This window comes from Podarcis pityusensis (genome assembly GCF_964106645.2).
Source record: "Podarcis pityusensis genome assembly, chromosome: 4".
Taxonomy (NCBI): domain Eukaryota; kingdom Metazoa; phylum Chordata; class Lepidosauria; order Squamata; family Lacertidae; genus Podarcis; species Podarcis pityusensis.
The window spans coordinates 102,519,241-102,544,998 of NC_138027.1; the positions used below are offsets into that span (position 1 = coordinate 102,519,241).

Sequence of the window (25,758 nt, forward strand, 5' to 3'; positions counted from 1 at the left end):
GGGTATAAATAATAATAAAATTAATTATTATTATTATTGTTATTGTTATTATTATTATTCAGCTTAAGGTAGGGAAAAGCATGTTACCTCACCCTTTGCAACTCCCACTTTTCTATAAGATGGTCCACTTCACCGCCAAGAATCACTGTGTTGCTGTCATCCAGAAGGAGGATGCCATTTTTCACTTCCACAATTCCCAGCAGTTTAATTTTCGTTCCAGGAGGAGTGTTCAGACTAAACACAAGAACAAGAGGAACTCCACAAGTATTGACGAAAGTATTATTTCAGTATTTTGTTCTGAATCACCATTACACTGAATCAGTTCTAAGTTATTTATTATGTGATACATATTAAATAATTTGGTAGTGTGAAACTACAGTGCATTCTGTTTTAATGCTAAATAGCTATGTGACTTATTTAGGTATCACTAGAAAGGACTTACTGCACTTGAAGATATCTGCATTTGAAGATGTAGTCATGAGAAAACACATGGCCCAGCACTATCACCTTATGCAGGAAGCATAGTAAGAATCCATCTCCATATTGCTTCTGGAAGCACTCACAGAAAACGTGTTTTACTGTACGTTTTTTTCCAAGTGCCTCCATTGTTCAGTGGCAAAATAGGTAAACAAAAAACACATTTTCAGTGCTGCAGCATCTATAGAACATCAATCATTACAATGGTAGTTGTCAACTGTTCACTCATCTGTCAAATTGACAGAATATATTAAGAAAATCAGCTGTCAATCACTTCAGAAACTGAGCTCTGACTAGGGATACCTAGGTGAGAACAAACCCTGTTCCTGGAAATGGAACAGCACACAAAGGAGATATGAGATTCAGATATCTGAATATGGGGCGTCTCATGACTGAGACACCTTTACAGTAGCATGTGAGAATTCACAGCCTTGCTACTGGGACCTTGAGGATCCAAAGCATGCAGCCCTCCCAATGAAGCAAAGGGCTTCAGACATTGGCCAAGCAGCACAGAAAGGAGATAGAGACCCATCACAAATCTGTAATCCACCAACAGCATCAAGACACCTCTAGTACAAAGTGTCATGAGAAATTCCAAATCCCTGTCAAGCATTACTGAATGAAAAAAGATGTTCATTCTACTTTCACCATCTTCATTATAATGTTGGCTCCATACAGACCCTGTTGCATTCTGCGTTGGTCACAGATGAAGGAAGGAGCCCAACTGTGGAGTTTGGTCTTCCATATTCCTAGTCTAGCATCTTATCAGATGAGCTAGTGGTCTAGATCAGGGATAGGCAAACTCTGGCCCTCCAGATGTTTGGGAGTAGAATTCCCATCATCCCTGACCCACTGGTCCTGTTAGCTAGGGATGATGGAAATTGTAGTCCCAAACATCTGGAGGGCTGGGAGTTTGCCTATGCCTGGTCTAGATATTGCTCAGTCCTGCCCTTTGCCAACAGCTCTATTGAGACAGTTGAGGTGATGCGAATTACTTCCAGATCTCCATGAATACTACAATCATAGTTTATTAACTAACATAATATGTGACAACTTCCATCCTTAAGAAAAAGAGTGCTGAATTAAAGTCAGCAGGCTCCTTCTGCAGAGCTGCCATTTTGTTCTAGTTCAAAAACTGCAAATGGTACAAGGGTGGTCAGAGCATGTTGCAGTAATACATTGTTTGTTTCCAGGCTCAGTTTAAAGTGTTCTATTAATCCTCAAAATGTGTAAGCAGTCTAGAACCAGGTTAGTTTAAGGACTGCCCAAGATCAGAATCTGAGAATCTAAACTCCAGCCAGTCATTAGCAAAATTTTGATCACTGGCACTGCAATCGCAGAATTCTGCACTTGAAGAAACTAGAGAAGCCCCCACCCCCCTTTTGGACAGATGCTGAAAATGTTTTAAAGATATTTTGTAGCCAATTTTTGCTTATGTAAAATCTTCTTTTTTAAAAAATGCTGAGCTATTTTAAGCTGTGCTTTTACTGTCACTCTATTTTGTTTTCTTTCTAGAAACTGCTTTGAAAAAAATATTTTGACAAGCACAGGTGCAAATAAACTTTATTCTTCACTTAGGTTTTATTTAAAGGACAACTTTTTCCAGAAAGAAACATGTTTCTTTTAAAGAACTAAGATGACAAAACCAGCATTTCACATTTTCAGAAACAAAAACGTTGTCTTTGAAACTATTTAATTAAATAGTATACAAGATATTCAAATATAAAATTGAAGGTTTGTCCTGTAGGATCTTGCAAAGCTGGACCAATCTTTTGGTACTGGAGTACAACTTCACACTTATTTTTGGATGCCTAACATGCTTTCATCTACAGATAATGAGAAAATGGGCACATGAGCTCTGGGAAGAAATATGGGCAATTAAAGTGAAGCCACAGTGGTTCTTGAATGGTTGTATACTAAAGTAGATCTAAAGGATACATACAACTATGAAACCAAATACCTAATCCTGGCCACCACACTACCTCCAGTGCTGTCTTGTTGCAAGATTTAAGGCAACTGTGTAGATAATATAGGATAAAACAGGAGCATACCTCCTTGACCAACATGGAAAAGGACAGAATATCTAATATGGAGGCAGTGTTCCAGTTGTACTGTGGCCTCTAAAGCTGTGGGGAGAAGTTGTGTAAAGACAACAAGTCTTATGATTAATCACAAACTAGCACTAGGGTAAATGTATCTGGGTGCAACCTTGCACAATCTTGCATATCCCTATGTAGTGTAACTATGAATGTGCATGGGGTGGCAGCTTTCTGTTAGAGAAGCTTCAGGAATGTTGCAGAGCAGTTTTAAATTGGTGTTGGCAGGGGTGCCAACTTGTATAAAATATGGGGGGCAGGTAAGTCCCCCCTGATGCGGTGCCTGCATACTATTTGAAGGGCAATGTCCATCAACTTTGAGGGCCCCAGCACCCTCAAATATTTTATTTGGGGAAGAAGCCCCCTCAGCCCCTAGACGTTGGCTCTTACTCACAGAGAGAAAGGCTTTTGTATAACGTTAAGATATTCTTGATTTTGCTCACCAAGTAATTTCTTAGTGCACAAACTGCTCTGCAATCTCTTTATGGTTTACCATACGTGTAAAGCCAATGAGCTTTGCACACGGCTTCTCATCAAGTCACTAATTCATATGTAGTCTAATCCAGCATACCTATTATGCAATTCATTAGCATTTTTAGTAATGAAATTACACTCATTTTATGTACACAACTAATCAGCTGGCCAGATGGCCTTTCAGCTGTTATCACCCTATGTTAAACTCCAGCTGATTACTTGAATGGGTATCATATAGAAACACAATTGCCCAAAGAATCTGAAGGACAGCTTTAACTACAGCTGTGTGTAACATGTAACACCCTAAATTAAATTAATTTCTTATAAATGTTTTACTTTTACAGTGTACTTCTGTGTTTTCAGCTATTGTAAACCAAGGACCACTATGAGAGATTAGCAGTCAATTTATTCTTGGAGGCATAAACCACAAACAGAAAAAGATATGAAGGATTTCTTCGTATAGGATTATTATTTCTTCACTTCTGGAACAAACTTTTTCTCCTTCAAAAGATATTGTAAACTCAGACATATTCTATATATTGAAATGCCTTTGAGAGTGCTAAAATGTAATGTGCTTTCAGTCAATATAAAGCAAAATAAGTATTGTTTACCTTATTTTGGACATATAATTATATTCTATTGCAGTGCAGCTTGTGTGTCCATCAGTCATCTGCAAACGCAGCATTCTTGGAGCAGCCTGAGATTCTTCATTATCCTTTGGTGCAGCTATATTGCGTACTTTTTGGATTTGTAGAACACATGGACCTTCTAGCTGTGAAGACCAATGGCAAAATTACTTTAATTAGCTTTGTTATATTTTGTGTAACTACTATAGGAAATGGTTCTGGTAGGTATTAGGTTACCTAAAAAAAACATTTTTAATTATACTTCATTATTATTGTTGCCAGAGCACTGCCATCATTTCTATGGACACTAGGGTTGGGCGATATCAGGTTTTCAACATCACGATATATCACCAGCAAAACACTGCAATATTTCAATATATCACGATATCTGAAATAAGGCTGGAGCTATGTAGAGGTGAACGTGGTAATGTCCTGACAACTGCTACTACTTATGAGTCTAATTCTAAAACTGATAATTTTTTACTTACCTTTAACATATTGTTACAACTGCTATGTTATAGTGGTACTGTACCAATAATGTTTAAATCAGCACATTTTCTCTAAAATTAAAGATGTAGAAGTACCGTATTTTTTGCTCTATAAGACGCACCAGACCACAAGACGCACCTAGTCTTTGGAGGAGGAAAACAAGAAGAAAAATATTCTGAATCTCAGAAGCCAAGAAGAGCAAGAAGGATTGCTGCGCAGTGAAAGCAGCAATCCCTCTTGCTCTTCTGGCTTCTGTGATAGCTGCACAGCCTGCATTTGCTCCATAAGACGCACACACATTTCCCCTTATTTTTTAGGAGGGAAAAAGTGAGTCTTATAGAGCAAAAAATACGGTAATCAGTAGCATATATCAAAAGTAAGGTGAGAGAATGTTTACTAAAAATTTAATTACGTTACTAAACAAGCAAAACACCAATTCAGTGTCACACTTTTAGATATTCAAGTATCCATTGAGTCTTATACATCCCACAAACCAGTTATCTGATTGATGGGTAATTTTCTTTTCTAAACCAGGCCAAACCAGAAAGAATGGATAAAATTTTACAGAACAAAAAATGATTAAATGAAATTTTTTGCAAGAAAAATTTGCATTTCAGCATTCTCTGGCAATAGAGATGCCATTTGTCTCTGAAGAACATGTGCTGAACACACTTTCAGAAGGCACACTCGTTCCTGGGATAGCCCAAAACTTCTTTGCATGCACCATGCAAAGGTGGGAAGGATGCCTCATGTGCCGTTCACCATATCAAAGGGCATTCATCAATGTCCACTGTTGGCATAGCCATACAGTTATTTTAGCTCTTTGGTCCTCCACTTGAAATAAACATTTTTTGCCAACCCCTTTTCTATGGAGCATGGTGAGTATTTGGCTCTGTATAAGCAGCAGAGTCCCATGCAAGTCTGTCATCTTCTTTATGGCATCCTGTCTGACAACCTCAGGAGCCTCCAAGAAATGCAGGTGGAACCTTGGGTCACACAGAGGCTAGACCTATAATGGTTGCAGTAGGCTCACTTTCATTCTTTTCTAACTGTGCACCCAAACTTCACATTTAATATCAATGTATTAATTTGTTATTAATAACAAATGTGTGAAAAACCAAAGGGGCCAGGAGAGAATTGGGAAGAGTTCTGGGGTAAGGTATGGGATTGGAAGAGAAAATGAGGGGGGGCATAATGAGGGGGAGAGACACAGATGCAGATGGGGGGAAAGGTTCAAAAGGCAGAGCAGAGTGCTTTTTTTTCTTTTACTCTGAAGCAACTTGCAAGCCAACAAGCATCTCGAGAGGGTATTTCCCTCCTGCTTGGACTGGTAAGCTGGAAGACTCACAGAGTTAACATGGGGCTGGCTGCATAGGCTGGGTTAATAAGAAACCTGTGGGCTGCTTCTGCCCCAAAAGAAAGGTGCACACAACAAACACAGGGGCTCCCCCCCCCCCTTTATTCTGAAGCAAGTTGAAAGTCAAGCGGGGGGGGGGTTCTATACACAGCTAACAAAGGGCTCCAGCACCAACAAGGGAGGGGAAAGAGACACAGACACAGACACACACACACACACACACACACACAGAGAGAGAGAGAGAGAGACAGACAGACAGACAGACAGAGAGACAGAGAGAGATGGAGCAAGGAAGCAAGCAATTTTGAAGGGAAAGAGTTAACAAAGAGAACGGGACAGAGAGCGAGCAGCAGCAGCGAGTAGTTCCTTGTAAGTGTTGTGCCACAGAGACTCAGCATCACTGGAGCAAGGAAGCAAGCAATTTGGAAGTGAAAAACGATCAGGAGGCAGAGGAGTCTGTGCAGCGGTTGCAGCGATTTTTGCTCAGCCTGTAACCAGTTTTTGTAGCTATTTGTAGTGATGACGGGGAGAGCTAACTGAAAAAGGCAGGAATTTTTGCAGCAGACTATTGTAGCTATTCCAGGGACGCGTGTGGCGCTGTGGGTCAAACCTCAGCGCCTAGGACTTGCCGATCGCATGGTCGGCGGTTCGAATCCCCGCGGTGGTCGTTCGGTCCCAGCTCCTGCCCACCTAGCAGTTTGAAAGCACAATTAAGTGCAAGTAGATAAATAGGTACCGCTTTCTAGCGGGAAGGTAAACGGCGTTTCCGTGTGCTGCTCTGGTGCCGGTTCGCCGGAGCAGCTTTGTCATGCTGGCCACGTGACCCGGAAGTGTCTGCGGACAGCGCTGGCTCCCGGCCTCTAGAGTGAGATGAGCGCACAACCCTAGAGTCTGTCAAGACTGGCCCGTAGGGGCAGGGGTACCTTTACCTTTATTGTAGCTATTAGTAGAGATGGCAAGGAGAGCCAGGGTGGAGGAAGGGGGGTGCGGTGGGTGCAGGCCGCCCTGTGTGTCGCCATTGAGGGGGGTGACAAAATGCCGGGCGGCACTCCCCGCGGGGCCTGAAGCGCGCCCGAGCCACGCCTCTCTCCTGGGAGAGACATGGTGGCTTGGGCGTGCTCAGGCTCCACACTGCCCCAACGGTCCGCCCGCTGCCTCCCCCCAGCTGTAGGGCGGCTGAGTGGGAGGAGGCAGGCAGACTCCGGAGGCCTTGCGGTGCGTTGCCGCCCTTGCCCAGCCCCATGTGCCCGAACGGCATCCTCCGCCACTGGGGAGAGCTAACCCATTCTCAAAGAGGTGGCGATTTTTGCAGCAGCCTGCTGGCAGGGAACAGTTGACTGAGGCAGAGTTAGCACAGGAAGAAGCACTAGCTTCCCGGTTTTTCCAATATTGTGTTTTCTGAATACCATGCACAAGATCTGCAATATATTAGAAGGTCATTTTTTTATATAAAACAAAAACAAAAAGTGATATAATGATTTGATTAAAATTTCAGTATCAATATTGCTTGTTTGGCCTCCCTCCCTCCCTTTGATAAAAAGGGAGATTGATGGGATGAGGGCTGGCGGGGTGGGGGAGAAGATTTAGCTGGCTGCCGTATGCTGAAATGGGAGGTTGGGTACTATGTGAGAATGATGGGGAGGGTGTTTTTCAATAAGCAGTGCAAGCAAAAGTGTGTCTACTCACAAGCAAGCCCTACTGAATGCAATGGGGCTTACTCCCAGGAAAGTAGTTAAGTTGAAGACAGTGGGGCCTATGCACGCACAGATTCCACTGGCCGCTGAGGTGAAATGACACCAAAGCCAGAGATATACAGGACAAAATAGAGTTGACAAAAAACACCCACCCACTAGAAAACCTTCTTTAACCTTCAGAAACAATTGCCAAACAGTTGTGGCGGGAAATTCTGTGCTGCTAAATTCAACTATTAAGTACAGCAAGTGGGGTGGCTGAATTTTATTCTGGCTCCTAAGAAGCTATTCTCCTGGTTGCACCGGAGAGCTGGGGGACATTGGCTTTTCCTCAGGCTCATTCTAGGCTTGTGTACATAGCACTAATCATTGTTTAGTTTAAAATGTGAAGCAGTCCAATATCTACAGGCTGTTTGTACAGAAGAATCTGCAAAATTATGTCTGTCCCAATCCTAAAACCTCCTTGTTGAATTTATCAAATGATTCCTTGTCTAAGCACAATTTATCTCCCTCCTCTAACAAATGGGTCCATCTAGAGGCCATCTGACCCACAAAAGTGCAGCTTATACTTTGGCACCCTGTTTTTTCAGCTTCTCACCTGATGGTTACACCCATTAAACATATACATTTAATTACAGTGGTACCTCGGGTTACATACGCTTCAGGTTGCAGACTCCGCTAACCCAGAAATAGTGCTTCAGGTTAAGAACTTTGCTTCAGGATGAGAACAGAAATCGGGCTCCGGCAGTGCGGAGGCAGCAGGAGGCCCCATTAGCTAAAGTGGTGCTTCAGGTTAAGAACAGTTTCAGGTTAAAAACAGATCTCCGGAATGAATTAAGTACTTAACCCGAGGTACCACTGTACAGAGCTAAGGCTTCTGAAAAAATTCGCTTAAACACCCAGCACTAAAAAGACAAGAGAAGATCTAGTCTCACCGTCAGCATAACAATATATTAAAAAGATCCCTAATTTTGATTTGTACAACCAAACAGATATTAAAGATATTTGCAGAGAAGACCAAGACTGCTGACCTAAATTGATGTCAGCACTTAAAGCTAATATTCCAACAATAATTTGGAAAAAATGCTAACTGCGCATAGTTTGGATTAGCTCTAAATTTGTTCAAACCCTTCATACACTGAGAAGTATCAGATTTCCTGTTTAAATACAATAATCATTATATTAAACACCATTTAACTCTACTCACGATAAGGCACGCTGTTACATTATCTGTCACATATGCTGAAGTTCAACATTTTTCTTCAAATTTAATCTAACGCAGCCATCTTGTGGCTGAAGCTTGTATATCAGGATTCTAAGTTCCATGAAACTGTACTGTTACACCCTAGTTATCGTTGTTCCGACGAGGGTGGGGATGTGTTTGGGGCTGTTTCCCCCACCTGCCCGCATGTGACAGCATATGTGACGTCAGGTGTGGGGCGGGTAGAGAAGTGGCTGGATTGGACAACTCAATCACAGCAGGAATAAAGTTACTACCCAGCTGATAGCGAGTGAGCTCACCTCGCTGGTTTAGCTGTGCCTCAAGTTCCCTAGATCACTAGATAAAGGAACTAGATCACACAGCTGATCCATGCAGCATGCAGCACTGGGCTTGCACAGTGCTCTCCAAGTGCCTAAAAGCCAGCTCTGTTCCCAAGCACCTGACAATCAGCTGGCTCCCAGGCAAGAGACTTTGACAACCCACCTGTTAATCACCTGACACCAGTAGCCCCTGCAGGGATGATGCCCAGTAAATAGAGAAGGGAGAAGAAGAGAGACAAGTTCAGCTGGAAAAGCTGCAGGAATACAAGTACTGTATGAACACAAGTACTGCAAAAGCCAGCAATTTTACCTTTTCCACCTTTCCGCCATTGATGTCACTTGGAAGGAACTTCTTCCCAATAGCTCTTAAATCTGCCTGAAGTCAAAATAGAAATTAAGTTTGAGTACTGTTTTCCAAAATAGATACCAGAAAGAAAGTAACAATTCATAAGAAATAATTTATAGTAAGAAGTAATAACAGTATTTCACAGTCACGCATACTGGTAAATATACATACCCATGAACAAAGTATCAAGCTCATGATTCTCATACACAGCTCTTAAACAAAATAATCTTTTATGCAACTTAATGCAAATCTTTAAAAAGGAATAATCCCTACTTAAGAAGAGTAAAATAATGTTATAAAAAACTTGTTGCCTTTTTACAGAAATTACAGTTCAGACCTCTAGCAGCTATGTATGCTTGGTTCCCTCCATATTTCCTAATGGTTTCTAAGATCCAGCTGTTTTAGTCTACATTTACTTGAAGCAGGTTTTGTATGTCATATCCTTTAGCTAGCTGTTACTGATATTTTTATTTTTATTTAGAATGGGTTTTTTTAGTTAATTGTTTTATACACACACATACACACTATTTAATTGTTTTATGTTTTTATTGTGTAAAGCACATTGAGATGTTCACTTTTAAAAGGAAGTATACAGTATTTTAAAAAAAATGAATATTACTACCCAAGACACTGCAACACTCAGATTACATTTTCTTCCTATAAACAAGCAGATGCACAATAGAATTAAATGATTTATGCTTCAAATTTTTGTTTTAACTTTGAACTAAACATTTATAGTATTGTTCCAATAGCTGACCCAACGCCGGAGACACCGCTCGTTTTTAAAAATAGAAATCATTAAATCTCTGTGGTTTAAATGTTGGTTCTTTACCTGCGCATCCTTTACAATTAGGATTTACATAACCTTCATTAGTTATTTACATAACTATATTTTGTTCATCCACTGTATTAAGCAAGTTTCTAGTATGCATGGCTGCAAAAACTCCTGTGGGATCATGTAGGTGGTATTATTGAATGAAATCTAAAGCATCCTGAAAGGAAGCAGAAATGACAAAGGAGTTGTGTACATGGGTGCTAGACTATTTTCCTGCTGACTGCAGCTCCTTATGCTATCCCTCTAGAACAGATTTGCAAGATGTATGAGATGCACCAGCAAAATATGGGTGAGGAAACCCAAAGGGAATATAATGAACACTATAAAAGACTAAATATATATAAAAAAATTGTCCAGTAGCACCTTAGAGACCAACTAAGTTTGTTCTTGGTATAAGCTTTCATGTGCATGCACACTTCTTCAGATACTATCAAAGACTATAATTCTAAGGAGAGAAAGAGAGAAGGCATGACAGGGTCTTTAGTCTTCCATTCTGTTTCCTTAAATGTCTGCTCATAGATTCTGACTATCTGCTGGTTAATGATAACATATGCTTAGTCTATTACCGGAATATTCAACGGAGACAATACAGTACACTAGCACAATTTTTGTTGGTATAAAAAAATTTGCTGTGCTGAAGAGATAATTTTAAATAAAGGCAAGAACCGGAAAAACTATTGCTTGCCTAGTATAGAAGCATGAACAGAAGGCCACAGTTAAATTTTCAGAGAACACATAAAGTTAGTAATTGATATACTATACAGAATTATTCTTAAGAAATACGAAGAGAATTGTATGAAGCACTAACAAAACTTAGAAAAAAATGCTTATATAACACGGATGCAGTCAACACCGATAGTTCTACCTTGTTCCCTTTGGGAAGAAGCAGGAGAAATAGTGATTTCAAAGAATGAACCATATCACTATTGTTTTCTATTTAACAATATTATGGCAGAAGAAACTGCCTCCAGTTAAATCCCCAGGTAATAGACTAAAGAATGCCTATACTTCTATAACAGAAATAGTATTTCTAACTTAATTTATCCAACATACTTAAGATCAAAACATAAAAACAAGGTAGAATATATACATAAAACGGCTTCAATCAACTTCTATTACAGATGGAAACCTGTTCTTTAAACCCAGCAAGTAAAAACAAAATTGCAAAACTGTATTTCCATAACTCAGAATGGAAATTAAATCTAGCAATTGTTATTGTGATGGGTCTATTTTATTCCCTTTAAAACAACAACTCAAGTCACCCACCCTAAATAATTACTAGGCAAAACTTTAATTTGTATAATACTATTCTAATCTATTTTGGGGTTTTCTAGTAATTATTTTACAATAATAGCACCTTTAAGAGCTATGGTATTTCATTTTGTATTATATCACCCAACCCATAAGCTAATGATTACAATAAGTGACAATTAACAAGACAATTATGAAAGTTCACATATGCTACCTACATTAAGTGCAATCAGAATAATGTCGTTTATGTTGACTTTGTCAGATGAATTTGTGCAGGCTTCAATTCCTTCATCTGACAGGTACCTATTAAAAGAAAAGGAAAATGTTGATTTAGTATACGGATATCTCAAATGAAAACATCCCAAATCCTTAATCTATCCATGAAAACATTTTTAATGCATTTTAAGTTGTACAGCAAGTTAAAATTTCACTGAAGCATTCTTGGATGTTAAACTGTTGCATAGTAAGTCTCCAAAATACCAGATGATGAGGAGAACAAAGGAGAAGAACTCTTGTCCTCCTAGTTTGCTTGTGAGCTTTTACGGAATGACTAGTTGGTCACCGATAGAAGCCTTGGGTGAGAGCCAATGTAGCAATGTGACCTCTCTCCCTCCCATGAGCCCCACAAGTGACCTCCAAAGATCTGCTCTGGAGGCTTATGGGACTCTATGAAACAGAGTTTAATGGCCTGGGGAGGTGCTGAATGAGGGAGTAAAGGAACCAAGTCCTGTTGCACAAGCACATAGGTAAAGTAAAGGTAAAGGGACCCCTGACCATTAGGTCCAGTCGTGCCTGACTCTGGGGTTGCGGCGCTCATCTCGCTTTATTGGCCAAGGGAGCTGGCGTTTGTCCGCAGACAGCTTCCAGGTCATGTGGCCAGCATGACTAAGCTGCTTCTGGCGAACCAGAGCAGCGCACGGAAACGCCGTTTACCTTCCTGCCGGAGCGGTACCTATTTATCTACTTGCACTTTGATGTGCTTTCGAACTGCTAGGTTGGCAGGAGCAGGGACCGAGCAACAGGAGCTCACCCCGTTGTGGGGATTCGAACCGCCGACCTTCTGATCGGCAAGTCCTAGGCTTTGTGGTTTAACCCACAGCGCCACGCACATAGACACATAGGCATAGACAAGCACATAGACCTCACTAAATGTTGCTCATTATGCTGGACATTGTCCTGAAATAACAAAGTCATTCTTATTTTCTAAGTAATTCAACCAAGCATTGTAGCAGCTGAAGCTAATTCCTTTGCTTTCAAAACAGCTTAGTTGTAAGTAACTTTGACCTGATTGTTGCAAGATATTCAAGAGCAACACCCTCAATTAATATGAACTTGATTATGTTTTATAATGCAAGCTTTTACCTTTTTTTGCCAGGTTATCAAAATATTATTTACTGAAGGTGTTCCTCAGCAAATTCTGATGCCTCAACAATACCCTTACCATTCCATATACAATATTCCCAAATACTTATTTTCAACCCCCTACCCCATTTTCCTGTTTTGAAGGGGAAACAATATGGTGGATCACCATTACGATAATGGTAACGACCAAACAGCCATGCATAAAATTCTACTGATGTAGCAGGGGTTTTCAGTTCAGCCTCTTGAACTTCTGGAAAAGACACTCCTTAAAAATCAGGAGACCCTCCATGTCATGAAGGGCTGCAGCTGGACAGGAAACACTGGGTGCTGCGCAATTAAGTCTTACTCACTGTAGATGTACTGAAATTAATGGTCCTAACTTTTGGATACCACCCATTACTTGTCCATGCAAACATGAACCTATTGGGTTCACAAACACCATTGTTTGTTTTTAAACCACACCTTTATTGAAAAAGAAACATTTTCATGCAACTTAGTCAGAAATAATAAAAAATAAAAAAATAAAGCTGAAGCCTGATAGGAAATTTGTTTTCTACATTCACACATTACACTAAATGACAGGTGAGGACATGGATCCAGCCAACCCTCCAAGAGCCGCACATCAGGTGACTTGGCTCAAGGGAAGAATTAGAAGTGCACTCTGGATTATTTTTAATTTTTACAGTCTCAGCTTGCACCAAGTCACAGATACAAATATTCCTGCTGAAAACAGGGAAGGGATTCAGTCCCAAATGCATGCTGTGCTTTGGGTGGGGATCAATTTAACTCAGAAACTCTGGAGCGGAGCCAATCCCAGCAGGGCTTATAACTACAGTGGTACCTCGGGTTAAGAACTTAATTCGTTCCGGAGGTCTGTTCTTAACCTGAAACTGTTCTTAACCTGAAGCACCACTTTAGCTAATGGGGCCTCCCGCTGCCGCCATGCCGCTGGAGCACAATTTCTGTTCTCATCCTGAAGCAAAGTTCTCATCCTGAAGCAAAGTGCTTAACCCGAGGTACTATTTTTGGATTAGTGGAGTCTGTAACCTGAAGCGTATGTAACCTGAGGTACCACTGTACTATAGTGCTAAATTTAAAAGGTGCTGAATTCAAGCTCTGCTTGCAGAAGATCATTCAGGAGAGCACTCTAAGAGTAACACTACATCCAAACCAGTAGCTGTAAAAAGAACTGCATTTCCCCCAAAGCTGTCTTCACCACTCTATTGAATTCCCTGCCACACACACACCCTTTTAACCATTAAGTAGGTTCAGAAGACAATCAGAACATGGCTTGTTATTTTGAAGTTTGGTATACACACATGCAATAACTTCCTTCTATACGTCAAGCTATCAGTTATATAGCCACTAGACATTTAACAGCTACACAAAGGAGTAAAAAACTTGATTTTGCTGCCTGCCACTGCCGAAGCAAGGGGTTGCTAAGTATCTGGCAGGCTTTAGCACATGGGAGTTGAGCAGTGTTTGGCTTAGTTGGTCACAACTTGAGCAGGCTTACCAGCTTTAGATCAGAGTTAAGTACATCCTCTACCTACAAAAATATTTATTTATTATATTTATAAAGTTAAACAACTTTAGTGCAGGGAAGTGCACTAAAAACAAAGAATGAAAATAAATATTAAAAATATGATACAAAACAATGAAAGGAGTATGAAGATTTATTTCTGGCAGATACACAATAAGGATGAATCATAATTTTGAGAACCTCAGATTAAACAACTTGTCTGTTTAATCTGAGGTTCTAACTCTTTTAATGTGGAAAAAAGTATTTATCTGATGCTGAAAAAACTATAAAGATGGTGCCAGGTAAGCCTCTTGCCTGAATCTACTTCATAAATTGCTGTCACCAAGATAGCCCTCCTTAGATGTCACCTATCTCACTTCATCTGCTGGGGAACTTAGAGCAGGACCTTCAATAAAGATTTTAAGGAGATACACACACACGGTGAAAAAAGTATTACAAAGCCTTGGCTTTTCTGAAGCAAAGCTCTGATTTGGACCCAAGTTGAAGCAAAGCAACATAAGCTGAACCATCCTGCTTTCTAAAGCAAAATCCAAACCAATGTAATCTTTGTTGTTTTAAAAAACACACACCTCAAAGCAGTGTGCACCAATGAAAGAAAATAAAGTATAATAATAATAATAATAATAATAATAATAATACTTGCAACAATAATTCATAATGCTACTCAAAAGTATTTTTGTTAATGTTTTGAAGTAGGAACTGGACCAACACTAAAATATGGAATGATGTAATTGAGGATGTCACTGAAATACTGTAATATACTGTTTAGTAAATAATAATAACATACAATATGCTGTGCTTACATCTTACTTTCAACCTGGAAGCAAATTATACTTAAACAAAGCAAACAGAATTTTCTTGTCTAGGAAACATCACAATGTACAACTATGGAATCACCACTTGGTGGAACTATTGCTGCATGTCAAGTCCTTGTTCCTTAAAAAATAAACGAGTGTTTTAAAATTGGGGGAGAATGTCCAAGTATAAATAAATAGTTTTAAATTTAACACTAGTTTTATGGAGTTGCATGTTTGAGCAGAAGAGTGCAGCTGGAATATGTATTTTCGATTCCATTTCAGAAAGTCTATAATTTATGCAGAGCAAAAGCAGGCAGGCCAACTCAACAATAAGCTTCACTGAATTCTGTGGGACTTACTCTCAAGAACAGGCACCTACAATTACAGCCTAATTGTCTTAACACATTATCCACAAAACACTCAAACCTACTTGACACAATAATTTCCTATACACTCACCAGCATTAACTAGAGCCAGGGGTAGGCAACCTAAGGCCCATGGGCCAGAAGAGGCCCACGGAGGCCATTTAACCGGCCCAAGAGGCACCCCCAAACTGAGCTGCGCTAAACTGGCGCAGCATGGCACAGGGACTCTCTTCCGCAGCTCCAGAAATTGTTTCTGCGCATGCCCAGACACCGGAAATCACGTCTGCGCATGCCCAGACACCGGAAATCACGTCTGCACATGCCCAGACACTGGAAATCGCTTCTGCGCAGGCACGATTTTCGGTGTCTGGGCATGCACAGAAGCTATTTCTGGCATCGCGCTGCGCCGGCCCAGCCCACGGAGGATCTCTGTGGGAGTGATCCGGCCCATGCCTGGTAAGCCTTGCCAACCCCTGAACTAGGCTATTATGTGCGGCAAGAACAGCACATAAATGCATGTTCTATGAGACTTCCATCAGGTCAAAAAGGAATAGGGGAACCAGGGAATATAGCACATTTTACTTTTGGGGCTTAACATCTTACTAAGGCAGCTTACAATATCATAAGAACACAATGAATACACCAACCACTGGTTGTACTGCTGTTGTGCAAAGCACTGTCTGCTCAGAGACACAAACGCCCCTCTCGAAAGGCGTTCTGTTGGCTTTTGAAGAAGTTTCTGACAAAGACATTCACTTGATCTCACAACCAAAATCTCCTGTACTTGATATATTGTTTTAATGGTATTGTCTTATTGCTCATTTTATTTATAGGTGTTTATATATTAATGTTTTCGTAACCTGGTTTTCTATATTTTGTAAACCACTTAGAAACCTAGTTTGGCATTAAGCAGTATAGAAATTAAAACAGGAAAGTTGCTAAAATTGACCTTTTAGAGCACAATTACAGCAAGGAACATTGTTCTATGTACGTTGTGGTTTATGCAAGAGATGCACTGGATGCTCACAACCTTTGTGTACAGTGGTACCTCGGGTTACATACACTTCAGTCTACATACGCTTCAGGTTACAGACTCCGCTAACCCAAAAATAGTACCTCGGGTTAAGAACTTTGCTTCAGGATGAGAATAGAAATTGTGCTCTGGCAGTGCGGCGGCAGCAGGAGGCCCCATTAGCTAAAGTGGTGCTTCAGGTTAAGAACAGTTTCAGGTTAAGAACGGACCTCCAGAACGAATTAAGTTCTTAACCCGAGGTACCACTGTACTTTGAGTTGACTGTGTGCCCTTCTTTCTCTCCCCACCCCCCAGTTATGCACATCAGATTTCAAAACTATTATTTGAAACTATGCAGTGAGTTGGCTGGGGGAGCGGGTGCATGTGAATAAGCAATTAATATAGACTAATGTAATGAGAGACAGCTCTTCTCACTTAAGGTCTTAAATGTGTTAGTCCTTCCTTAAACAGAAAGACAGAATCTCTCATTTATCGCAAAGCCTACATAATTTTATTTCGGATCCTGAATCAGAAGCAAAACTAAATTTAGTTTACAGCTACAAAAAAAAAATCTTGTTGAAATCACATGATTTCAACAAGTAAGTAGCAATCAAGAAAATTGTGCCAAAGGTTCAAAAGAGATATGTTCACTTGCATTTATGCCCAGAGTAGTATCATTTAAGCCATGTTTTTTCTAATAATTATTTTATTAAAGAGTTTCATGTAGATGTTAAATAGAATAGGGCATTGGTTATCAACCAGTGTTCCATGGCACCCTGGGGTGCCTTGAATGCTGGTCAGGTGTGCCGTGGGCAACACTGCCCTCCATCTCTCTTTCCTTCCTTCCCTCCCTCCTCTGATGCCCTATTGCACCTCTGCCTCCCAAAGGCTTGCATGGCTGTTTGTTGCAGCAGCCCTGGCTCTGGGGCTGGCCAGGGGCTGCTGGTTGCCAGGAGCTGAGGCAGCCTCGGAGGAAGCAAGCAAGTGGATGAGGGAGCCCAGCCAGTCTGCCAGCCCTTGCTGTTGGGAATGGACAGACAAGTGGGAGGCTGGGCAAGCAGGCGTAGTGCTGGCCTTTCTTGTGCTTGCTGCGTGCAGTGCCTGTCTGGGAGCTGAGTGTCCAGCACTGAAGGGGTGCTTTTCTGCCATGCAGGCCCAGCTGCGCCTGCTGCTGCCACTCAAGGTGTGTAAGGTGATGGCCTCACGTTCACTTTCAGCTAGTCTCTGTTGGGCTGCTAAGGCTGGGGACATCCTCTTCCGAGGCCCCTGTAGGGTAGTATGAGGCATCTCTTTTGGGCGGGTGGCTCAGAGACCAGGGGTGGTGGCAGCGGCTGCCTGGAGGACTCCCAAAAAGAGGGGAGAGGAGGCTGGGGGAACACTCCACAAGGGTGTTTGAAAAAGGGTGAGGAGCTACAGGCAAGGGTTGACATAACTGGGCTCCTGAGCCCCACAGGGGTGCCGCACAAAGATTGCAGTCGGTCAAGGGAGCCATGGGCTCAAAAAGGTTGAAAACCACTGGATTATGTGTTGCATGAAGAATGACTTTCTTGAATCTTCCAATGTTCAGCTTCATTGAATGTCCAAAAGTTCTAACGTTATGAGAGAAAAAATTCTCCAGCCACTTTCTCCATGCCAGACATAATTTTATAAACTTCTATCATGATACCTCTTATTCCCCCTTTCTCTAAACTAAAAGTTCTGAACACTGCAACCTTTCCTCATAGAGGAGCCGCTCCATCCCCATGATTATTTTGGTTGCCCTTTTCTGAACCAGTTATACAATATTCTTTTTGAGGGGAGGTGACCACAACTGTACGCAGTATTCCAAATGAAGCCGCACCATAGGTGTGTATAATGGGGTTAGGAAACGGGTGGTTTTATTTTCAATTTCTTTCTTTAAAATCCCCAGCATGAGATTTGCCTTTTTCACAGCTACAACACACTGAGTATACACACTGGTATTTACCTAATTTTAAGACATGCTAAGGAACAATTGGTTGTTATTATGTCTTCATATGTAAAACCACAGAATTCAAAGAGGCTGCACTTTCTTTTTCCCATGACTGTAAACAATCTCAGCAAGCAATAAGCAAATAATAATAATAATTTATTTATACCCCATCCATCTGGCTGGGTTTCCCCAGCCACTCTGGGCGGCTTCCAGCAAAAGATTAAAAATACATTAAAACATCGTAAATAAAATAAAATAAAATTCCTTCCGGTAGCTCCTTAGAGACCAACTAAGTTAGTTATTGGTATGAGCTTTTGTGTGCATGCACACTTCTTCATATACACTGAAACAGAAGTCATCAGACCCTTATATATAGTGAGAGGGTGGGGAGGGGTATTACAGAAGGGTGGTGGGAATGGGTGATTGGCTAATAGATGTGGTAAACCTGTTGACGACTGTTAATGACTGCAATTGGTCCTACAGGAAAAAGCAATGGGTGAGATGGCTAAAAATAGCTTTATCATGTATAATGAGATAAGAATCCAATGTCTCTATTCAGACCAGTTGGGGCCAGTAATGGTGTTGTCCGGGTGTATGTGGCAGCAAAGTTGGCATCTGGGTTTATTGCAGGCTCTGGTACCAGTGTCCATGTTAAGTCTGGTTGTTGTATTATTGTGGGTGAGGAGTTGCTTAGGATTGGGTGGTTGTCTGTAGGCAATGAAAGGTCTTCCTCCCAGAGCTTGTGAAAGAGAACTGTCATTGTCTAGGAGAGGTTGTAGATCTCTGATGATGCGTTGTATTGTTTTAACATGGGAGCTGTATGTGATTACAGTGGTGCCTCGCAAGACGAAATTAATCCGTTCCGCGAGTCTCTTCGTCTTGCGGTTTTTTTGTCTTGCGAAGCACAGCTATTAGCGGCTTAGCGGCTATTAGCGGCTATTAACGGCTTAGCGGCTATTAACGGCTTAGCGGCTTTAAGAAAAAGGAAACAAACTCGCAAGACGTTTCGTCAAACAAAGCTTTAAATGCTTAAGTCATATTATTTTACACATCTGGCTACTGGGGGGAAATTGGTATAGTTATACAATACATAAAATTAATAGGGAATATGTTTTGTGCATCAATACAAGTTAAATAAACACGTTGCTGGCCACATGCCTGCCAGGTACATCATGCTTTCACTGCAGCTTACAAAATTATTTTAGAGTATATATCTAATGAAGAAGTACTGAAGGTAAACTTAAAAGCAATACAAAGAATTTCTAAATTTTCACTCTAGTATGATCACTTTTTCTTTGTCTATTCTACTTGTCCCTGAACTCCTGGCGGGCTGGAAGTGAGTGGGTGAAGAGTTTGCCTATCACCTCCCTCACTCCAAATAATTAGCAACATTGCTTCACATCAGTGACCAAATATGTTTTCATACTGTTGTGAACTTGTCAACCAAAGCTGTCAACCTCGTGGTTAGGCCCAAGTACCGTATTTTTCGCACCATAGGACGCACCGGACAATAGGACGCAATTTGTTTTAGAGGGGGGAGAACAAGAAAAAAATTTTTCCCCCCTCTCGTTTTCCCGCTCTAAAACAAGGTGCCGTTTAAGGTGCGTTCAGGCGGCTACCTTGGAAGCCTGGAGAGCGAGAGGGGTCGGTGTGCACTGACCCCTCTCGCTCTCCAGGCTTCAGGTTCCTTTCGACCTGCTCTTTGGGGCTGGCGGGGGAAGCCCACCACAAGCCCCAAAGAGCAGGTCAGGGAGCAGCGGAAAGGCGCAGCGGAGAGGCTCCTGCCATAGCCGCGCGTCACCTCTCCAGCCGGGAGAGGGTCGCAGGGCTATGGCTTCTTTAGCCCCGCACGCGCTCTCCCGGCTGGGGAGGTGACGCGCAGCTATAGAGGCTCCTGCCATAGCCGCGCGTCACCTCTCCAGCCGGGAGAGGGTCGCGGGGGGCTGCTTTAGCCCCGCGCGCGCTCTCCCGGCTGGAGAGGTGACGCACGGCTATGGCAGGAGCCTCAATAGCCGCGCGTCACCTCTCCAGCCGGGAGAGGGTCGCGGGGCTATGGCATCTTCGCTCCATAGGACGCACACACATTTCCCCTTCATTTTTGAAGGGGAAAAAGTGCGTCCTATAGAGCGAAAAATACGGTACTACTTTAAAATATTAGCTTTGCTAGAATACTTTAGTATTCAGCATTTTACATTATTCAGCTTTCTCTACCAAAGCTGCTAAAGTAGAAAATGGTTTGTTTCAACAGTATATATACTGCAAGCAATGTAATTATTAGTTATAAATATAGCACTGAACAACAACAAATGAAATATACCTTGCAAGGTTCTTCAAGTGTACTTTCATTAATCTCTTAACTGTCAAGCTAACCTCAGCACGTATCTGATGAAAAGTAAAGGGCAAGGACAGATTTCCACAGAAAGGACTAAAAAAAAATGCAAGCACAAATGCAAAAACCTTTAAATCGTGCCACCTTGATTTCCAATTGCACAGCAGCTAGTTTAATCATTTCTGGCCTAATCTTCACAAGCTGACAACAAATCTTTAGGTGAAAGAGTGTACTGCGTGCGTGAGGAGTAACAGAAACCTAGGTTCAAAAGCTGGGACAGCAGTTAAAAGACTGACATGACAGAAATGCCTCAAACTTCAACTTCAAACTTTGACTCATCAGGTGAACTTAAGCAAATCTCTTTTCTTAGTCACTACATCTATAGTATAGGAGATTGCATTACTGATCTGCCACACACAGTTGTAAGGTATGCTAAAATAAAGTATAGGAAATTCAATACAGGAGGCGACAAACGGCTGATAGGAATATTTTTGGACGGTGAGCTGACGACAAGGGAACCCTAAGCCAAGTTCTGCAAACTTCCGAGAAGCAGCCCAGGTGCAAAGCGGCGCTGCCCTTGCAACCCCCCCCCCCGCCCCCCGCCCCCGAGAGGCAGAAACCCCTCACTTCCTCGCCAACCCCGCCGGGCCTGCAGGAGGGCGCCATATTCCCGCCCTGCTCGGGGAAGTTTCCTCCGCGACCAGCCTGTCTCCCGGCCTTCAAGGGAGAACGGAATGAATAAACAAACAAAGAGCGGTGATAACGAGGGGCTCGCTCGGAGGCCCGCGGGGAAAGGCCCGGGAGGCCGCGTCAGGCAGGGGAGCCGCCAAGAGGGGCGAGAGGTCGCTGGGGGGCTGCCCTCCTCCCCCCCCCCCGCCGCCGCCCCACTCACCAGCCGGCCTCCGGGAGCGCCGAGGCGCCTCTGTCGGCCATGGCTCCTCCGCCTCCTCTCCGCCCCCCGCGGAGAAAGGGCCGCGCGGGGAGGCCTCGGCCCCGCCCGCCTCCGGGCACCCGAGGGGAAGCGCACGAAGCGGGGGAGGGAAAAGGAAGAACGGCGGGCCCCTCCCCCTCCGCCCGCCCGCCCCTCCCGGAGCGCCGCTTCGCCGACTCTCACGCTGCCGGAAGTCGGGAGTCTCCGGCGCCCCCAGCTCCGCGCTTCCGCTTCCGGGTCGGGAGGCGGGCCTTCCCCCAGCGCGCCCTCGGGACCGAGGGAAGGGGCTCGGCCTCCGGAAGGGGCCCCACCGGACACGGAACTAGCCTTTGGCTGAAGGGGGGGGGGCGTGTTCTTGTTTATTTTGTTTCTAGGTAATGTATTTTTCTGGTTTAATACTGTGAACTGCCTGTGATCCTCGGGGGAAGGGCAGTATAGAAATGATAATAATAATATTAATAATAATAATAATATAACTACATGAATAAATTTAGTCCTGCATGGTGTACCCCACCGTTCTTCCAAAGAGAGGAAAAAGTGGCTTGTGGTCCTGCAGTGTGAATGTGCTGTTAATATAACAAGCTCAAAAGATGCGGCTGAAATTGGGTGCAGAACACCCTTCCTCCAGGTTGCTTGACTGCACCAAGAAAGTGGAAGGACTCGGCCATAAAGGTTTGGGAGGCAATAAGACCACAGTCACTGACTGCTGGCAGGAGAGGATTCAGTGGGGATGGAGGGGATCTTTGGCTCTTTTTTGATTCTGATTTTAATAGTTTCAAAAAGTGATATTCGAGGGATGTCTAAAGAAACAATTTAGAAACAGTTATAATCAAAGCATGTATTTGTACCATCCATCATCCACACAGCAAAGGCCTTGTGTTTCAGGAGCTAAGTTCTAGTTAAGTAAATAGCGTCTAAAGGAGCTGAATCCTAGAGTGCTAACCCTGGAGAATCTACTCTAGCAAAGCAGTTTTGAGGGACCACAGTAAATTGCAACCCAAAACCTAGACCAGTGCAATTCCAACCATATCTACTCAAAACTAAGTCCTGTTGAATTCAGTGGAGCTTGCAAAATGTAAGGTTCTGAGCAAAGCCTAAGGGAGCATAGTCCTATGCAGAAGAAGCTGGCCAGTGTAAATTAAGCCAGCATAATGTTACAGCAGATGCAAACTGTTGAGTAGCAGAGCTGCTGCTGCTGCTGCTGTTCTGCCTAACCCTGGCACAGTGAATATTTTATTTAATTAACTGTATCCCGCCTTTCCCCCAGGGAGCTCATAGTGACATACATGTTTTCCATTGCTCCCCATTTTATCCTCACAACAACAGCCCTGCAAGGTAGGTTAGGCTGAGAGGCAGGGACTGGCCCAAGGTCACCCAGGGAGCTTTCCCAGGTCCTAGTCCAACAATATTAACCTCTACACCATACTGGAATACAAGCTGCCATCTCCATTGTGCGCACAGCCCAGGAGGGGAAAACACATACAGTTAAATTGGCTGAGACGTTACAGTAGTGCCCAACAATCAGTGACTGCCAGTGATGATACCCACATTGCCACTCATACATGAAGGGAGACAATGAATTCATAGTGACAGGGATATGTCACCAGCACATACCTTTGCACACAATATGCGAGGCAAGACCTCTGTGCTGCCAATCTAACAGTCTCAGTTGCACAGCCAGCAACAAATGCACTGCTGCAAATCTCAATGCACCCCTGCAGGCAGGGGTACAAATCCCCTTACACTTCTCAAAAGCATATTTATTTATTTATGTTTGATTATTTTATTATATCATATAGATTTTTTGAAAAAAATATATCTCCCATTAAAGTCAGTGGGAGAAAAAAATCTGTGTACCAGGTTTGGAAGAGGAGAAAATTTGCACCATCAATAAGGCCTCCAGCCTGTGGGGCTAATCAGGCTTCCCCATTTTACCCATGAGGCCATTACAGTGAAACCACACCCACTGCAACTTACGGGGGTCAATTATAGGAGAGTTTCCCACTCATTTGCCAAATTCTCTACTGTTGAACCAATGATTTTGTGTGTCTTTCCCGTCCAATCAGCCTGACCCTACATGGTTCTGGTATCTCAGTACCCAGCAAGCGTCGCCTATGCAAGTTTAGAGTATATGAAGAGGGATTTTGAAATCAGTGGGTTTTATTTCCATGAAAATGCATTTTGAGTCAGAACTCCAGCACAAGAACGTTCATTGTCAGGTATCATTTAACAGTGTTCATAAATAGCAGTTCATTCATAAATGGAACATTAAGTACCACTGATGGCATTGCTGTAGATTATTTATGCACACCATCTATATCTGCCAATTTGTTTGGGTTGGCTTGCCAAAGAGCCAGTCTGTTAAGTCAGGATAAACTTAGTAGCCTGAAACTATCACCTGCATGAGATTGATTAATGTATTTAATAATAGGAAATTAAATTGTATCACATAACTGACAGATCTTTTAATTTACTTGCCCTTTTAACTGATTATTTTTTAAAAATTTAATCATGTACCAAACTTAAATATGTGTCTTTTTGAGACATTGAAAGAAGCATAAAGCAATGTAATTTCCAAAAGCTACCACTCATTGCAGTAACAAACTAGAAGCAACATAGCTTCAGAAACCAATGTACTTTATGGGCCCCTTAAAGGTAAAGGTACCCCTGCCCGTACGGGCCAGCTGTGTCCGACTCTAGGGTTGTGCGCCCATCTCACTTAAGAGGCCGGGGGCCAGCGCTGTCCGAAGACACTTCCGGGTCACGTGGCCAGCGTGACGAAGCTGCAGCTGGCAAGCCAGCACCAGCGCAGCACACGGAAACACCGTTACCTTCCCGCTATGAAGCGGTACCTATTTATCTACTTGCACTTTGACGTGCTTTCGAACTGCTAGGTGGGCAGGAGCTGGGACCGAACGACGGGAGCTCATCCCCCCGCGGGGATTCGAACCGCCGACCATACGATCAGCAAGTCCTAGGCACTGAGGTTTTACCCACAGCGCCACCCGCGTCCCAATGGGCCCCTTAAATGGTGTTAAAAACAACAGATACTGCAACATTACTGGAGATAAGCAGGTACAGGTTGCTTCAACATTACAGGCCTGTAGTGCTGAGGCCTTGCTTTTCATAATGAGCTGAACTGGAATTAAAACAGAGCACTTAATATAATGCTATATAACCTGACATAGCCCTTTTCCCATGGCCAAGATCTTTCTATAATGTCACAACAAAGTCCAATTCAACAAAGGTCCTCTCCAATGTTAATTAAAAGTCTTTTTAAAGTAATAATTTTTATTAAATTTGCAGTTTTACTTCTTAAAGTCAACATTTTACATACTGTTAGATATCCCATGACTTCCCTCTTTCCTTGGTTCATTTTATTTATCTTTCATTCCTGCATATTTTGCTGTAACCATTTAAGTCAGTTCACTTTTACATCACTCAAACAATAATTACACAGTTGATTTTATCTTAATGCTACCAGCATTTTCAGCTGTGTACAGTTATTTTCCATATACTCAATAGATATTTTCCACTCTTCTTTGAATATATGTTCTCCTTGCTCTCTTACCCTACATGTTAAATCTGCAAGCTCTGCATATTCTACCATCTTAAGTTGCCAGTCCTCTTCACTTGGGACCTTCCTCACTTTCCATTTTTGGTCTAACAATTGTTGCATACGTAAATAAATTTTGTTGAAACTTAGGGACTTGCCTTCTGAATTATTCCAAACAAAAATGACTCCAGTTTTTGGGGAAAGTTATTTTAAACATTTTTAAACTCATTATAAATCATTTCCCAATATTATTTTCCCTTTTTACATGTCCACTACATATGAAAAAATGTTCCCTTCATTTCTTTACATTTCTAAATAAAACATTCTACCTGAGTAGAAAAAACGTTTCAGATCTACAATGGTGGTATACATAATATTTGTGCTTTTCTTGCAATATTTATTATTAGTCAGATGTGCCAAGATGAACATGCTACCTAAAACCTTGGCTCTAAAACTTGCTTGCTCATCTGGGGTAATATTACTTTTGCGCACCCAAACTTCTGTTTTAAGAAGCAAATATTTAGCCTACGGTTAAGCAATGACATTTGTAAAATAATGAGTCTGTAATTTCTAGGTTGTGCTCTATGGCCCTTCTTGTAAAAATATATAATAATAAAAGCAGTAACTCTCCACCACACACAAAAAGAAAAAGCTGATAGCATCAAAATGTTTAAGAATCAAAGGAACCCACCATTCAATGTTTTTGTGTGATTCTAAAAAAAAAAATG

General features: G+C 42.2%; 1 protein-coding gene across 3 annotated transcripts in view; it reads right to left on the reverse strand.

Moving 5' to 3' along the window:
* Positions 1–21,594, reverse strand: part of TDRD3 (tudor domain containing 3) — a 64,801-nt gene extending 43,207 nt beyond the window's left edge. The window contains exons 1-5 of one of the 3 annotated variants that reach the window (XM_081003027.1): positions 21,436–21,594; positions 11,403–11,487; positions 9,063–9,128; positions 3,659–3,819; positions 93–234 (exon numbers count right to left, since the gene is read on the reverse strand). In XM_081003027.1, coding sequence (XP_080859153.1) covers positions 93–234; positions 3,659–3,819; positions 9,063–9,128; positions 11,403–11,487; positions 21,436–21,476 — 495 coding nt within the window. In that variant the 5' untranslated portion in view covers positions 21,477–21,594. Of the gene's footprint in view, positions 1–92; positions 235–3,658; positions 3,820–9,062; positions 9,129–11,402; positions 11,488–20,531; positions 20,553–21,435 lie in introns of those variants that run through there. The other 2 variants (XM_081003026.1, XM_081003028.1) reach the window with 2 other exon arrangements.
* Positions 21,595–25,758: the final 4,164 nt, after the last annotated feature.